A 17,077-nucleotide genomic window follows, 5' to 3' on the forward strand; every position below is an offset into this window, starting at 1 on the left:
TTGGAAAGTTTAGCAATCTCTGTAAGAATTTTGTTGTTGCTGAATATATCTCATGAACAAAATAGGCACCCACTTATGGAGTCATACGAACATTTGGAGTAGACCAAATGTACGATAGCACTATTTGACAGTCATGTTTTTCCAAAATATTCTACTCACATTCAGAGACTAAGTGCTAAATTTCATACCAGGCATCCATATATAGCTAGGGGTTGTTTCTTTGATAACAACAAAAATAAACCATATTACAGACTTTTGTTTTTAAGAAGATAAATAAACTACCGTAGTTATTTTTAAAGAAAGGTTCTTGATATACATACTGATTTTTAACTGATGATCAAGCTGCAAAATGCTACTTTGGCTAATGAAATTGTTTAAAAACTTTTTTTAATTGAACAACTGCTTTGTAAATGTTCTGTTCAAGTTGTTTTGCATGATTTGGCAGCGTAAAAGAGAGTAATGTTCTTAGAAGTAAATACGACCAAAGTCCTTTTGACTTTTTTGTCAGGATTTTTTCATGTCACTATAATATTGAAAAATCAAGACCTATTTTCTCTGTGTATTTAGCTCTATGTATCCTCAGATAATAATGTAACTACTTTTGGCAAATTAGGAGAAAAGGACAAGAGAATATTTTAATTAAATGCCTGAATTTACAGATTTTATTTGACCTACTTATCTGATTAACTAGAATTGACCTTATGGGGTAGAAAAGCTACACTGTGTTAATATTTACTCAAAGAATGTAGCCAACATCTCTTCTATATTTTCCCCATTGTACTGCTTAGAAATATAGCCATCAGGCATTGCATAGCAAAGAGGTATCCACAATCCCACATTCTGCCACAACCGAAAACCTGCAGCTCTCTACAAGGGAGATGAGAGGGGGGTACAACTCATAACCTGAGCATTAAAAGTGGTTGCATTTATACAACCAGATCATTTAAAAACTAGCCATTCAGTTAAGTTTTAACCTTCCAATGTTTTTTAAGTTGTGCAAACCTAGCTTGTTTTTTTGGTTTGTGAGCCAACCTCTTTCGCAAACCTACAAAATGAAATATTGAATCAAGCTAAATATGTTATGTAAAATCCTTCTCACCTGAGGCATGGAAAGGAGAATTGCATGATTGCTTTTTTTTGTCACCATATGCAGAATATAACTAGCTATTCATAATAGAATTTAGATCTCATATTTGAGTTCATATTAAGTGCCTTTTCAAATATTATATATTCTTGAAGGAAAAAAATGGGAAAGGATGCATATTTGTTTAGACCATGGGTATCCAACTTTTTGACTTGTCCAGGCCACGCTGAATTGTCTTGGGCGGCATATAAAATATATTATTGTTAAAATTTTACACTTTGTGAGACTGCACTGCTAGCTGTTCAGAGCCACAGGTAACCTGTGGGCTGCAGGTTGGACACATCTGGTTTAGACATTGTGAAAAAAAAGAGCTAGCCAAGACAAGCCAGAACAAAGCAACGGAAGTTATGTCATGATAATATAAGAAAATTATTTTCACAGGAGTTATTAACACTTATTTTTCTGATATTTATAACTTTATTAGATTGCAAAAATCCACACAGGTTGTAAAACAACGACTAGGTGGGAAGATCAAGAAAGTCTAAATTTTTCCTTCCATTTAGGGGAATTTCAGAACTTTGCAAATCGAGTGTGGTAACCCTACCCATATACATCTTTTTTCAATATTCAATATAATTTATTCTAAAACAAATACAGATAATCCTCAGTTAGCAATGGCTATTGGAATGGAATTGAGCAACATGTAGTAAAATGCAATGTGAACTAGCCTTGGGTGACTGAAATCTCAACATTTCTGATTGCCTTTGTTAAGCAATTCACTGTGGATTGTTAAGCAAGGAAATCACTGGTTACTATTGGATTTTATTTGTAGGAAGTTGGCAGATAAGGTCACAAATGGTGGCAGAGGTGGGTTGCTAATTATTTTACTACTAGTTCGAGCGGGGCCCATGTGCGCTCGTGCAGAAGCGTTGGAGCTGGTGGGCGGAGCCTCCTGCCGCCGCTACTACTGGTTCGACTGATCCAGGCTGAACCGGGCCGAACCGGCAGCAACCCACCTCTGAATGGTGGTGATGTAAAAATAGGGATGCTGCAAATGAGGACCATTCATTCAGTGTCTTTGCAAGTTAAACAAATTGCTGAATGAGAGGTTGTTCATCTGTACCACAAAAAAGGTTTAACATTCTTTTAAATCACTGGTAGTACAAGCCTGAGAAACAGCATTAAAAATATTGTGTAATGTGAAATTAAGCAATTTAAAGCTGATAAAGAGATGAGAGTTGTTATGTATTCCCACCTGTGATTAGATCAGATCCTTTATTTTTTTTATCCTCTACAATTTCATAAAATGGGCCTAAAACATGTAGCAGTTCCTCAACTTTGTCCGTCATCGGCATTGTTTCAAGAATCTGGAGAAACACAAAACATGAATGAACCACACATCTTTCAGTGCTAAATCTGACAATCTCTGTCATGTTTTGCTATGAACCAGTCCCACAAGAAAAATCTCTTCTCAAGCAGATTTGGATTGCATCCAACAGTTATCAAAACTAAACAATCAAACCTTCAATGTTTGCATTAACCAATTTTATCTACTATTTACTTTTAGAAGGGTTCCCAATATTTCTAAGATGTCAGCATATTTGTAGTGGAATCTCCGGCTAGAGTGGGAGGAAGAAAAGACTAGCTAGCTTAGAATCCTTGCACATCAAGAAGCCACATGGGTCTGACCACCTCCAGAATTCATGAATCCCTTATCCAGCTAGTCCAAAGAGAATGGGGTGAGCCTGACAAAATTCTTGTAAATAGTCACTCAACAATAAAGAACTAACGCTGATCAACTCCTGGTATTGCTCCAATTTCTTCCACCTGACTTTTTATTTCTTGTTTAAATGAATACAGAGTAGCTTTTTAATTATAGCAAAACCTCAGTTTACTGTACCTCAATGACATAATCTTTGAATGCAATAGATTTCACTATTGTTTACATCCTTTCATTTGGTTGTGGTTCTAATTTTGTTTAATAAATATTACTTATTTGATTATTATTATACAATTGTATCACAGCGGCCAGTTGTTTCGCCGGATTTGGCATTGGTTACTAGTCGGGCCCCATCCAGGGGCCTAGGACGTTGTAACGTATTTTCGTAATATGCGTGCAAATCCAAGCAGTGCGGCTTTTTGCATTTGACTGATGGTGATTTTGTCAATTTTTAACTGTTTTAAATGTAATTCCAGTGCTTTTGGAATAGCACCCAGTGTGCCAATTACCACTGGAATTACCACTGCTGGTTTGTGCCATAGTCGTTGAATTTCAATTTTTAAGTCCTGGTATTTTGCGATTTTTTCATGTTCCTTCTCAGCGACCCTGCTATCACCTGGTATTGCGATGTCTATGATTGTGACCTTATCTTTCTCAACCAGTATGATGTCTGGTGTATTATGTGCCAGTATTTTGTCTGTTTGTATGCGAAAATCCCACAAGATCTTGACCATCTGATTTTCAGTGACTTTTTCAGGCTGATGTTCCCACCAGTTTGTTGCTATTTTAATATTATAATTTTTGCACAAATTCCAATGGATCATTTGTGCTACTGAATTGTGCCGCAATTTATAATCAGTCTACGTGATTTTTTTACAGCAGCTGAGTATGTGATCAACAGTTTCATCAGCTTCTTTGCAAAGTCTGCATGTGGCATCATCAGAGGATTTTTCATTTTTGGCCTTAATGGCATTTGTGCGGATAGCTTGTTCTTGCACAGCCAGGATTAGTGACTCTGTTTCTTTCTTTAATGTACCTGTTGTTAACCATAACCAAGTTTATTCACTGTCCATTTTATCTTTTATTTTTTCCAGAAATTGGCCATGCAGTGCTTTGTTCTGCCAACTCTCCATTCTTGATTTTATCACATGTTTTCTGTATTCTTGTTTCGTCTGTTGGGCCTTCAGTAGTTTTTTGTTCTTTACTTCAATTAATAGATGTTCTTGACTTTCTTTTAAATAATCAGCCAGTGCATGTTTTTCTTCTTCAACTGTTTGCTTCACTTGTAATAATCCTCTGCCACCTGATTTTCGGGGCAGATATAGTCTATCAGTATTACCACGTGGGTGTAAACTGTAGTGCATTGTCATTAGTTTCCTGGTTTTTTGGTCCAAAATGTCCAAATCAGTTTGTGTCCAGTTAACAATACCAGCTGTGTATCTTATAACTGGTATTGCCCAGGTATTTATGGCCTTGATTGTATTCCCACCATTCAATTTAGATTTCAAAATTTTCCTAACTCTGTTGGTAGTACTCTTGCCTGACAATAGTTTTTACTTCTCCATGCTTGATATTATCCAACTGCAGAATGCCTAAGTATTTGTAGGCTTCATTTTCGATGCATTTAATTAGTTGGCCATTGGGCATTTCAATTCCCTCACATGCAGTGGTTTTGCCTCTTTTTATGGATACAGTGGCGCATTTTTCCATGCCAAACTGCATTGAAATATCGGTGCTGAATACTCGGACTGCGTTTGTCAATGATTGGATTTCTATTTCTGATTTTCCATAGAGTTTCAAATCATCCATATATAGTAAATGCGAATTTTTTTCAGCTTCTTTGGCTGTTTGGTAGCCTAATTTCATTTTTTTTAAGATTACTGATAGTGGGATCATTGCGATGATGAAGAGAAGAGGTGAAAGTGAATCACCCTGGAAAATTCCTCGCTTGATATTAACCATTCCGTAGATCTCATTCCCTACTGCCAACTCAGTTCTCCATTGTTTCATCGCCTTTTCAACAAAGGATGTAATATTTTTGCTAATGCCAGTTGTTTCTAAGCATTTTATGATCCAACTATGTGGCAGTGAGTCAAATGCCTTTTTGTAATCAATCCAGACCATATTCAAGTTCGTTTTTCTGTTCTTACAATTTTCTAATATCATTTTATCAATTAGGAGCTGATCTTTTGTGCCCCTGCTCCTTCTTTTGTTGCCTTTTTGCTCTACTGGCAAGATGTTGTTTGTTTCCAAATAATCCATCATGTTATCTGCAATAATGCCTGTGAGTAATTTGAAGGTTGTTGGCAAGCATGTTATTGGTCTGTAGTTTTCAGGTGTTGTTCCTTTAGTTGCATCTTTGTGAATCAAGTATGCTTTTCCAGTTGTTGTTGTTGTTGTTGTTGTTATACTACTATTGTATCACAGCGGCCAGTTGTTTCGCCGGATTTGGCATTGGTTACTAGTCGGGCCCCACCCAGAGGCCTAGGACGTCATAACGTATTTTTGTAATATGCGTGCAGATCCAAGCAGTGCGGCTTTTTGCATTTGACTGATGGTGATTTTGTCAATTTTTAACTGTTTTAAATGTAATTCCATTGCTTTTGGAATAGCACCCAGTGTGCCAATTACCACTGGAATTACCACTGCTGGTTTGTGCCATAGTCGTTGAATAATAATAATAATAATAATAATAATAATAATAATAATAATAATAATAATAATTTTTTATTATAATAATAATATTGGGTGGGGCCCGACTAGTAACCAATGCCAAATCCGGCGAAACAACTGGCCGCTGTGATACAATTGTATAATAATAATAATAATAATAATAATAATAATAATAATAATAATAATAATTCTTCCTAGGCCCCTGGGTGGGGCCCGACTAGTAACCAATGCCAAATCCGGCGAAACAACTGGCCGCTGTGATACAATTGTATTATAATAATAATAACAACAACAACAACAACAACAACAACAACAATGCAACAACAGAATTGTATCACAGTGGCCACCTGTTTCGCTGGATAGTCGGGCTGTTTCTTGTGAGCTTCTCTAAATAGTTTGCCCCTGGCTAGGAGTAAAACCTAACAGACATCTATTATTCATGAATGTCCAGTAAATTAGCGATTACACTTCCATGTTATTTATCATCATTGGTATATGGACATTATTATATAATCTAAGTTTACATAATTGGTATGATCTGATGTGGCTTGCATAATTATATCCTTACACAAATTTCAGCAATTGCTATATTTCAAAAACAATCCCCTATACCCATGATGGCAAACCTATGACATACATGCCAGAGGTGGCATGCAGAGCCCTCTCTGCTGGCATGCACACCGTTGCCCCAGGTCAGATCTCCATGGCATTTCTTTCTTTCCTGAGCTTCTGTTTCCCTGCAAACAATGAAACAGAAGCTCACGAAAGAAAAAGATGTTACCTCTTCCTGCACTGCCGGTGTTGGGATCCTGCCTCCCATCAGCCAGCTGGTCTTTGGGTCTCTGCTGCACATGTCCACGCATATACAAACTCATGGCTGTGCATGTGCACATGTTCACATGCATCTTTGTTTGGGCATGTGCACACATGCGCAGTTTGGGCACTTGCTGTCTAAAAGGTGCACCATCACTGAAGTAGGGTCTACTTATTTGAAAGGTTCTGTTGACCATTAATACAGATATATAGTAAATGTGAATACACATGCCGCAACAAAAATGGCACACAAAGACTTGCTTTTTATTCTTATATGAGGAATATCTTGTTTTGAAGATGGTGCTAAATGGTATATCAAGATGTGTTAATTCATTAACAGTTACTTACAATTCCTGTACAAACCTAACTAACTTACTCTATTAAATAGATACTTCCCATTCCATGTTTTCTGCTTCTATAGTTGGGCAAGCTTTAAAAACAAAACAGGTTTCGCTAGAAAATTATTAAGGATTATCAACTTCCTAGTCTTCTAGTCATATGAATTCACACACTGTTTCAATATACATTAGATTTACTGAAAAGGGTATACATTTAGAATGTAATGATACATTTTTTACTCAGTATCAAAAAATTGAAAAATACTACATTTCTCTCTATTCAAAGTGAAATCAGACCATACCAAAAGTTCTGGAGAAGAAACAAGATTTTATAAACCACCCAACTGTAGTGAGAGTCTTACATATTTTTAGGTTTTTGATGCTTCATTTTCAAGCCACCCAGAAATACATTTCATCCAACAAAAAATCTGATGGCCTTTAACCACAAATTTAAAATGGCACACATTTAATTTTATTTTGCTATAAACTAACTCCACTTACAGCAATCCATGAAAGGTTGCTTGCCTCACATTTTTGCAGGAGTTTGTTTTTTTAAACTATGCCCAATTTGGTGAGCTGAAGACATAAAAGAGCTAACAACAACATAGGACCCTAGATAAGAGACACACATGTACTCATACATCCTATTATTCACTACTCACTCTTCTCTAATCTTCTCCACTGCTACTACTCCTATTACAGTTGCTACTACTCCTTGTGAGTACTGCTAGGAAAAAAAATGCCTATTTGGCTGCTTGCTTCCTTGCTTACCCACATCATCTTCTCTCTCCTTTGCTCAAACCGAGTTTTTTTACAGCTCAACTTTTGTAATCAAGTTTGCTACGCTGATGCTGGGAAGAGCACTTAAAGAGGAGATAAGGCAGCACAGGTGCAGGCAATTTTATGGAGAGCCTGCTCTCTCCCAGGCATAAACTTCCATAATGGGCTAAACTAGTATTTATCACTTGTTTTTTTGTGGCAGTAATTTTCCTAATGCTCTCCATATGAGGGCAGCTGGTTCTAAGATTAACATTCAATAAGTAAGTCACAGAAATTCGATTTGAAATGTAGTTTAAAAAACAACACCACCTAAACTGAGGTGGAAGGCAACTGAGGCTAGAAATCAAATCCCTGCAAAATATACAGAATATATTCTATCTATGTATATAAAAGAGCTCTTACCTTTTTCATTTCTTCAACATACGCAATCATAGCATCTTCTTTGGGCATTGTGCCCAACGAACTCCATGCATCCCTACAATGAATGTCGCAGGAAGAACATTTTCAAAACACTAGGCTGCTTTACTATTATATAATAGTATCTTCAATAATTAATATAGGACTGTGGACTTTATGTGTGCTTATTGTCTACGAAACTGCATAGATTATTTTTCCAGCACAGAATCACATTATTAGTTCACTTTTTTAAAAAGCAAGAAAGTGGTCAAATTCTATTTCAAATAGTACACATGTTCATATTTTTGTAATAAAGTTTTTATCCAAAAAAATAACAATAATAGGCAGAAGGAAAAATATTTTTATGATCTCCAGAGTTTTCAGGATCATATTTTAGTTTAGTTTACTTTATTGTCATTGCACCTTGTGCAACAAAATTAAATGCCATCTTCAATGTACATCATAAGAAAACTATAAAAATAAAACAAAAACTCGCATCCTTCACATTCTATAAAATTGAATCGAAAACTCCTGATATTGTATTAATATTACACCATACAGTAGAATTCAATATAGTTACTGCTCTGGGATAGAAGCTGTTTTTCTGCCTTTTTTTCCTTATTTTAAAATATCTTTTCAGCATCGTCTGGACATAACAAGGACAGGATTTGGACAAAGGATGTGCTGTAATCCCAAGACAAATACTTTCCATACCAGGGAGGAGAATAGAAAGGCACCACTTTAAATCATTAAAAAACATCTTTGTTGTATACTATTTACCATTTGTATCTACCGATAGGATCCCAAAATCCTGGTCTTGGAATATTACAAGGTCCTTGAGTTGCTTGCTTATAAAAACTATAGAATTTTAGCATCATTTCATTTGTTGGCTGGAAAGAACCTATGGGAAAAGATTTTTAATGTGAGAAATAGAACACAGTGACATGATTGCTTTAACAAAATAATTCTAGGTTATTGTAAAGTCAAAGTAAAGAGAGTAGCCAATAATTTAACAATGGCTTTACTCCCACAAGTTTTAGCTCCAAGATCAGTCATCTTGCCTTTTTGTTTTGACTTTAAACTCTTGAGATCTAATGATGAAACTACCTTTGCACAAAAAGAACAAATCAATATGAATATTAAAGCAACGGTATCAACACTATTTTATGTTTCTTTAGAAAAAAGTAGAATGTCCAGACAAACATAAAAAAGGATGATTGCTGCTATGTCTCATATTAGATCTGAAGTGGAATCCATAGGGTAAAAGCCAGAATTCTAGTGATAAACAAAACACATAGAAATTCAAAGCACATTGCAGTAAAATATGACAATTATTCTACTAATGATTAATCAGAATGTTCTTATCCCTAGTAAAGGTAAAGGTTCCCCTTGCACATTCCTGGCAGTTTTCATCTCTGTTTCAAAGCTGAAGAGCCAGTCCGAAGTCGTCTCCATGGTCATGTGGCTGGTATGACTAAATGCCAAAGGCGCACAGAACACTGTTTCCTTCCCATCAAAGATGGTCCATATTTTTCTACTTGCATTTTTACACGCTTTCGAACTGCTAGGTTTGCAGAAGCTGGGACAAGTAACGGGAGCTCACTCTGTTAAGCGGCGCTAGGGATTCGAACCACCAAACTGCCAACCTTTCTGATCGACAAGTTCAGCCACTGAGCCAGCACATCCCTCTCTTATCCCTATGATTTAACTAATAATTTTGAATCCAGAACTGTCTTTACACTTTAGGCAGTTTAGCTCTTTTAGATCTATCTAGGAGATCTTTGACTATTTGCAAAATAATGGCAGAATGGGCCAGTAAAAGAGATTTTAAAAATCTGAAGTCTTCATTCACACTACTCCCTAATCTATTCTTTTTATTTTATTAAGCTACTTCTCAATATCTTAGAAATGGAGTTTATCACATCCATCTTGCTTATGGCAGATTTACCTTATGTTGATACAGTACTTCCTATTTTACATTTATAGTTCCAAGAATTACTTGTGTCATCAATTTTACATATATTCAGGTAGTCCTCGACTTACAATAGTTCGTTTTGTAACCATTCAGAGTTACAACGGCACCAGAAAAATTGACTTATGACAATTTTTCACACTTACAAACATTGTAGCATCCCCACGGTCACATGATCAAAATTCAGATGCTTGACAAGTGGTTCATATTTATGACGGTTGCAGTGTCCGGGGGTCATGTGATCAGCTTTTGCAACCTCCTGACAAGCAAAGTCAATGGGGACTCCAAATTCACTTAAGAACCATATTACTAACTTAACAAATGCAATGATTCACTTAATAACTGTGGCAAGAAAAGTCGTAAAATGGGGCAAATCCATTTAACAAATGTTTCACTTAGCAGCATAAATTTTGGGGTCAATTGTGGTTGTAAGTCAAGGACCACCTGTATTGAAAAAGGAGCCTTTGATTCCAAAATATGGCTTTACTTAACAAGAAAACCAACCAATCAATATTACTAATGAAGGAATAAATAAAGTTTCCTCTAAATAAATAGAGAAATTAAAGTGGAGGCGTTATTTTCACAGCTAAAATCATGTTTAGACCATTGCACAGGAAATCATTTTGCCACTGTCAAGTGGTTAATTAATAAACAAAGATGAAGGAATGGAATGATTTATTGATTTATTATTTATTATTTCTTAAAATACTTTTTAAAACGTCTACAAATTATGTTTAGTGAATTCCTGTGCTGTTCCAGCAGTTTGAAAAAAAGGGTTGCGTAGAAATGCAAGAAACTTGAATACATATTGTTACACCCATAAGCCATCGCCTACACAAATGAAAAGGGATAATGTATTCCTAACCCTAGTGTGGACATATGGATGCTAGCCAAACAAGAATTAGTTGAAATGTAAATCATCTGTTTAATTGTCAAAGAAGTTGTCAAAATTAAGGCAATTTTAGATTCTGAAGAGCTGTTCTCATTCAGGGTTAACCATTTTACATTCTACAGGCATTCCGAACACTCTGTGGCTTCATCGCTGGCCACATTCTCTTCCCCACTGAACTTTTTTCTGAATTTCTAACTATTTTGCTTAAGGGAAGAATTTTTAAAGCTTAGCTTGTAACTTTAAGGCAATTGGATAAAAAACATTTTTCAGTATAGGGATCCCACACTTACAGGGACTCATGTAGGGGAAGGATTTAGGAGTTGAAACATTTATTCTCTGCTTCCTCACTTAACAAATCTATTCGGATCAGATGAAAAATGAAACCACCCTGGAATATATATGGAGTTTCCCCAACGAGCTTGCTAAGAAGAAGCATTGAACCATACGTAGGAACAGGAAAAGTCTAGTTGCCAAGATTTAACTTCCTGATATTTTTTGAGTACAGATTTAACATTATTATTTTATGGTCAATACACATGCCTTTACTTTCAGCATATCATTGTATATTTGAAGTTTTACTGACTTTAAAATGAATTGTATAGAATTATATTCCAAGAACAATCACTTTCAGCATAAATTCTATCTGAACATAGAATTTGCAGGATTTAGATTCAAGTCCATTCTCAGCCTGGAAACACACTTTGTAGTAATTATACAAATGTGGTGGCAGCCTAATTCTAGATCTGTGATGACAAACCTATGGCACGCATGCACATGGAGCCCTATCGCTTCACATGTACATCGTTGCTCCTTTCGGGTTTCTGGTGTGCATGTGTGCATATCAGCCAACTGTCCTTTGTGCTGCAGCAATGCCGGAAACTGGAAGAGCTGGTGCGAGCCGGAAACCAGAAATTCATTTTCCGTTGTGTGCATGCCCCCTGGGCAGCTCCTCTTCTGATTTGCGACCCAGATGAGCGTGCGTGCATGCGCACACGCTACCTTTTTGGCTCTAGTGCACTGCTCTAGTTTGTCGCCAATGGAAAATTTTCCAGCATTGTGGGAAAACCCTTACCATGAATGTAATTCTAATTGTTAATGCCATTCAATGAATGTATGGGAATTTGTATAGAATATGCAGAATCATAAGTAAACCGCCCTAACTGGATTAACTTAACACACTAAGCTAAAACATGGCTGACTGGTTTGTGGGCCAGAGCGTTGTGTCATTCCAGATTGGAAGAGAGATGTTTGATGTTTTTTCTTTCTATCTAGAGTGAGCAGCCTATTTTGGACACTCCAGATCTAACATAAAACTTCCTCAAGTTGTCCTTCACCACTTTGGCAATCCTACTTAAGTAGTCTGGTGTAGCCTTTCACTTCCCAGTCACAATGCCCTTTGAAGGGAGTCCCACAGTGGTGTATTAACCATTAAGCAGATTAAGCACGGGCTTAGGGCACCAGCCCCAAAGAGGGCACCACAAAGTTGAGAAAGAAAAAAAACACCACCAATAAATATTTGTACTGTATGTACAAAGGAGGGGCACCAAGATTTGTCAGTGTTTAGGGAGCCAGGGAGCCTTAATCTGCCAATGGAGTTTTGACCAGGTCCAGCTCTGCTTAACTTTGATACTACACAAGGCTGACTAATTATTGGCATCATTTATTTCGAAAAGTCAGGGGGGGAAATCGGACTCATCCACATCTTACAATCCCACCCCCACCCCTCACTTGCTCCAGGTCTACCACCTCCATCGTTTTCCTTTCTACTTACCATTTTTGGGCAGGCTCTGGATCACTTTCACCGCCGCTTCGAAACGAGTCTCATGCACCGAGCTGTCCCCGCCGTTCTCTGTCTCTGCCATGGCCGGAGTCCTGGTTCAGGCGAGCCGAATCGCGCCACAGCCACCACCGCTTCCCTTCTCGGCTGAGGGCCCTGCGGCCGGCAAAGAGCAAGGGAGGGCGAAGGCCGCGGGGAAAACGGAGAAGAGCAGTCCGCTTAAGCCAAGTCGGCTTCTCACGTCCTTTGCCCAGCACCGCCCTCGGTTCTCCGTTTGGCCTTTCTTCGGCAATATCTGCATCCCCCAGTTTCCAGACCACCCCTCTCCAAGACCCATGCTTCTGGGGGTCTACACAGTTGGTGGTAGTCGGAAAGCAACGGAGCGCAAACTTCTACCCTCTTATAAGCAGAAGACAATCTCGTCCTATTCCTGCACCATCCTGTATACTTAACTTCGGCAACTATCCCTACTCCTGGTGGCTAGAAGACAGAAGAATTTAAGGGTGAGACAAGACAAGTTGGTCCAGGGCAGGCTAAGGAGCGAGAGCTATTGAATTCAATAGGATTTATTTCCCATACTTGATCCAGATTTCTCACCCAATAGCACAAATTTCGTCTTCTGATTCTTCCATTTATTAGTGTTGCGCGGAGGCCACCTTCACTCCTTGTGCAGGGTCCCTATCCGTATCCTTTCACCAGAAAAGAGGCACGGGGCAAGGAATTACTGTGCTATCTCATTTCTTATGACAAGAGGTGAGGATGGAATTGTTCTAGCCCAGCGTTTTTTTTTGGGGGGGGGGAATGTTACTTACCTTCTCTTTCTTCTAACTCTACTTGTATCTTTGCATATTAAAAAAATCTCTCCTCACACTCCGAAACCATTCAATCCAATCGTATTCAGATTTGTTTAGAAGTTCCACTGTGGTCTAGGGGGATTTTCTCTCTGAAATTGTAGATTGGGGACTGCAGTTGTGCAGGTTATACAGACGACCCATAGGCAATATAGATTTTTTTTTTAAATGAAGCTTTCCGACGTGTAAACAACACGCGCGTATAGCTTCACAATCGGTACCCTTCTGATTCGGGACTTGTAACTTAAACTCAATTCCCAAACGCACAGGAAAGAAAGTTATCTAGGCAAGTTTAATTCAATCTTTGGCTAGTTACCACAGTATAAAAGCAGCAATAAAAGTTGATTATAGGAGAAATACATACAGACATTGAGTGAGCTTCAATAAAAAAAAAATGTTTCTTATTTTTTTTCCCCAGCCCATCAACATTCTCCAAATTTCGGTACGTTCTACTTTTCCTGCCCACACTCCCGACCGAAACCCAAAACTTCAACGTAACCCTTATTCCCCACTCCTCCCCATCATCAAGAATGTCATTTCTCATAATTGATATTAACAACCTCGCGATGCAAACCTAGCCAATGGATTTCCCACGGCGGCTTGCATAGCGGGCAGACCTGCGTTCCCTTATCCCTCACCAAGCTGGACGCTCCCAAGTTTTCTTCTCCCGTCCTTCCTTTCCAAGACAGCTTTGCGATCCGCTTAGAGTAATACCTTGCTTTATTCCACGAGTGATTATTCACCTATTATTATTACTATTATGCACAGCTGGAGGGGCAGGGTTGCCCCTCTGCCAGGCTGCCGACTCTACCTGCCCACTTGCAAGCAGATGACAGTTATTAAGGCCAAATTGCAGTAAAATGTCCTTCCTCCAACTTTCAAGACTGAAACGTCATCCTAAGAAGGCGGAAGGCCCGGCGGCGTCAAACAATAGCTAAGCTTCCATCCGACGTCCATTATTCAAGGGCTGCAAATTGTATCAAGAGAAGACTGTTCCTACCTTGGGATGACAGCCTTTGCTCACGGTTCAAGATCTTCTGTTATTGTCTTCCAACAGTAGCCTTCGACTCATTCTTGTCCCGCCTCCTAAGGAGAATTCTGGGTAATGTAGTCCATTTACTAGCACTTCCTGTTGCTGACATCCTGCCTATCGTAGAAACACCGCCCCTACTTTTTTTTTTAAATAAATCAAAATACTTTTTTCTCAGCGTGTGGATGCCATATTCCTGGATAATGAACTTTAGATGCTTATATATATTAGGAAATGTAATGATGGGTGCTTCTTAACTTTGGGCACGCAGTGCATTTCATTGCAATGCTCCTCTTTGGTGGAATTTTCTAATTTAATTTAATTGAGTTTGTCAAACATGTACGAGATAAACATAGACATGAAGACAGGAAATGGGTACGAATAAATGGGAACAATAGGACAGGGACGGTAGACACGCTGGTGTGCTTATGCATGCTCCCTTACAGATCTCTTGACAGCTTAAGGTTAAAGTTATGAGGGTTTGAGGATGTAACAACAGAGTTGGGTAGTGCATTCCAGGCATTGTTGTTCCTTGGAACATAAAATGAAAGTAGCAACTGCTTTGTGTTTCCTTTCTTATTTTAAGCTTCTTTACGAATCTAAGCCACTCACAAATGCAAGTTACTATTCACTAAGCCAGTGGTTCCCAAAATTGGCAACTTTAAGACTTGTGGACTTCAACTCCCAGAATTCCAGAGCTGGCTGGAGAAGTCTGGGAGTTGAAGTCCACAAGTCTTAAAGTTGCCAAGTTTGGGAACCACTGCACTAAGCAACATTTAAATGTACTTAATAAACTCTGGACGACTGAAATTTAAAATCCTTAGCCAACCTGTATTGTTTTTCTCATTCTTCCTTAAAATCACTTATTCCTCATTTTTCCTTTAAAATCATCTATTTCCTTAAAATCGCAGCAGATGCAGCAACATGGAAATTCCATTATTTTCTAGCAATAAAAATAAAAGCAGCAGCACTGGCCAATTGTGAAAGATCATGAAAAAACAAACAGTGACACAATTTGAGTGGGAGATGCCAAGCAAATTTCAAGGGATGTTGAAAGAACATTCTGGGAGATTATTATCCAGAAACATCCTCCACGTGTCCATAGAGTAAACAACCTGAACTCACTTTGAAAGTTTCTTTAATCTTCCAATCATAATGTGCAACCTTTTCATAGCTGCTGCCCAGGGAAACTATGTCAGCCTGACCTCTAAAACATGATTCAGCTTGAGTGGAAGATGGCACTGTAGATGTATTTTGGTCTACAAGAAAATTCCAGTCTTTAAAAGCAATACATTCAAGGGTATGAGTTAATGTAGAAATTCACATATAATAGACAGCCAGTTTGATGTAGTAGTTAAGATACTGGCCTAGAAACCAAGAGACTGTGAGTTCTAGTCTTGCCTTAGGCATGATAGCTGGCTGGGTGATTTTGTTAGATGTTCAAGTCTATCAAGATCCTTCTGTATCTTAAGCTTGTCTTCTGGAGTGTTGGTTATTCCTGCCAGCTTGGTGTTGTCTGCAAATTTGATGAGTTTCCCATCTACTACACGTTGAATGCGGTTGGTCAGCCAGTTATGAATCCATCTGATGGTGATGTTGTCTAATCCACACTTTTCTATCTTATCAAGTAGTAGATTATGGCTTACTTTATCAAATGGCTTACTGAAGTCCAAGTAAATTATATCCCAAGCATTCATTTGGTCCATTAATTTCATCACTTTGTCAAAGAATGCAATAAGATTTGTCTGGCTCTGGCATGATCTGTTTTTGACAAACCCATGTTGGCTTTTGGTTATTACTTTGCTTCTAGGTGTTCACTGATTTGTTATTTGATTATCTTTTCCTGAATCTTCCCTGGTATTGAGGTCAGGCTGATAGGTCTATAGTTTCCTGGGTCTATTTTTCTTTTCTTTTTTGAAGATGGGAACTACATCAGGTATTTTCCAGTCCTCTGGCAGTTCCCTGATGCTCCAGGATCTTTGAAAGATATAGTTCAGTGGTTCTGAGATCACGTCTGCCAGTTCCTTCAGAATCCGGGGTGTAATCCATCTGGTTCTGGTGATTTGAACTCGTCTAGGGTAGACAGGTGCTCACTTACCATTTGCTTCCCTATTTTAACTTGTATTCCTTTTTTTTGGGGGGGGGTGGTTTAATAGGTTGGACTTTTTTACCTTTGTGTAAAGATGGATGCAAAAAACAAGTTAAGTAGGTCTGCTTTCTCCCTGCTGCTTGTCACCTTCTTGCCACTTTCTCCCACCAATGGACCATTATCATATTCATATTCTGCAAATATACGACAAGTAATTCTTTGTATTGTAGAAGCGATATACATTTCTTTTTTAAAAAATGATATACATGAAGTGTAGAGAATCTGTAAATGGTTCTTGGTACATATATTACAAAGAGACACCTTGTATATCATGCTGAGCCATAGCTTGTTAACACAAACATAGATAGCACTGTACATGTTGTACTTCTGCACTGGGAAAGCAGATTTGATATAATCTATCTGTAACACAAAGAATAAATATAGGAACATTGTGCTTAAGAAAAATGATTCATTTTCGGAAAAAGGAAGAATACTGTGAATTTGGAATAACATGGCTCCTGGCCTTTTTTGCAATGTGGAATCCCTCCCTGTTCACCAATATTCAATGGTAAATCTCCAGATTTTGATACTGTGATTTTGGTTTTCACACTTGTGAAAAACAAATCAAAATTTTGCCCTAAAGCAACTATGGCTTCCCAAAA

At 38.0% G+C, this 17,077-nt stretch overlaps 1 protein-coding gene across 4 annotated transcripts in view; it reads right to left on the bottom strand.

The window, feature by feature from the left end:
- ACBD5 (acyl-CoA binding domain containing 5) overlaps window positions 1-14,393 on the bottom strand; it is a 32,622-nt gene extending 18,229 nt beyond the window's left edge. The window contains exons 1-6 of one of the 4 annotated variants that reach the window (XM_014053168.2): window positions 14,297-14,393; window positions 13,258-13,388; window positions 12,440-12,601; window positions 8,585-8,705; window positions 7,811-7,883; window positions 2,340-2,451 (exon numbers count right to left, since the gene is read on the bottom strand). In XM_014053168.2, coding sequence (XP_013908643.2) covers window positions 2,340-2,451; window positions 7,811-7,883; window positions 8,585-8,705; window positions 12,440-12,530 — 397 coding nt within the window. In that variant the 5' untranslated portion in view covers window positions 12,531-12,601; window positions 13,258-13,388; window positions 14,297-14,393. Of the gene's footprint in view, window positions 1-2,339; window positions 2,452-7,810; window positions 7,884-8,584; window positions 8,706-12,439; window positions 13,214-13,257; window positions 13,389-13,934; window positions 14,274-14,296 lie in introns of those variants that run through there. The other 3 variants (XM_014053177.2, XM_014053159.2, XM_087712592.1) reach the window with 3 other exon arrangements.
- Window positions 14,394-17,077: the final 2,684 nt, after the last annotated feature.

This window comes from Thamnophis sirtalis, unplaced genomic scaffold (assembly GCF_051295495.1).
Source record: "Thamnophis sirtalis isolate CommonGarterSnake01/CBP01778 unplaced genomic scaffold, rThaSir2_p1.2 scaffold_4, whole genome shotgun sequence".
NCBI classification, from domain to species: Eukaryota; Metazoa; Chordata; class Lepidosauria; order Squamata; family Natricidae; genus Thamnophis; species Thamnophis sirtalis.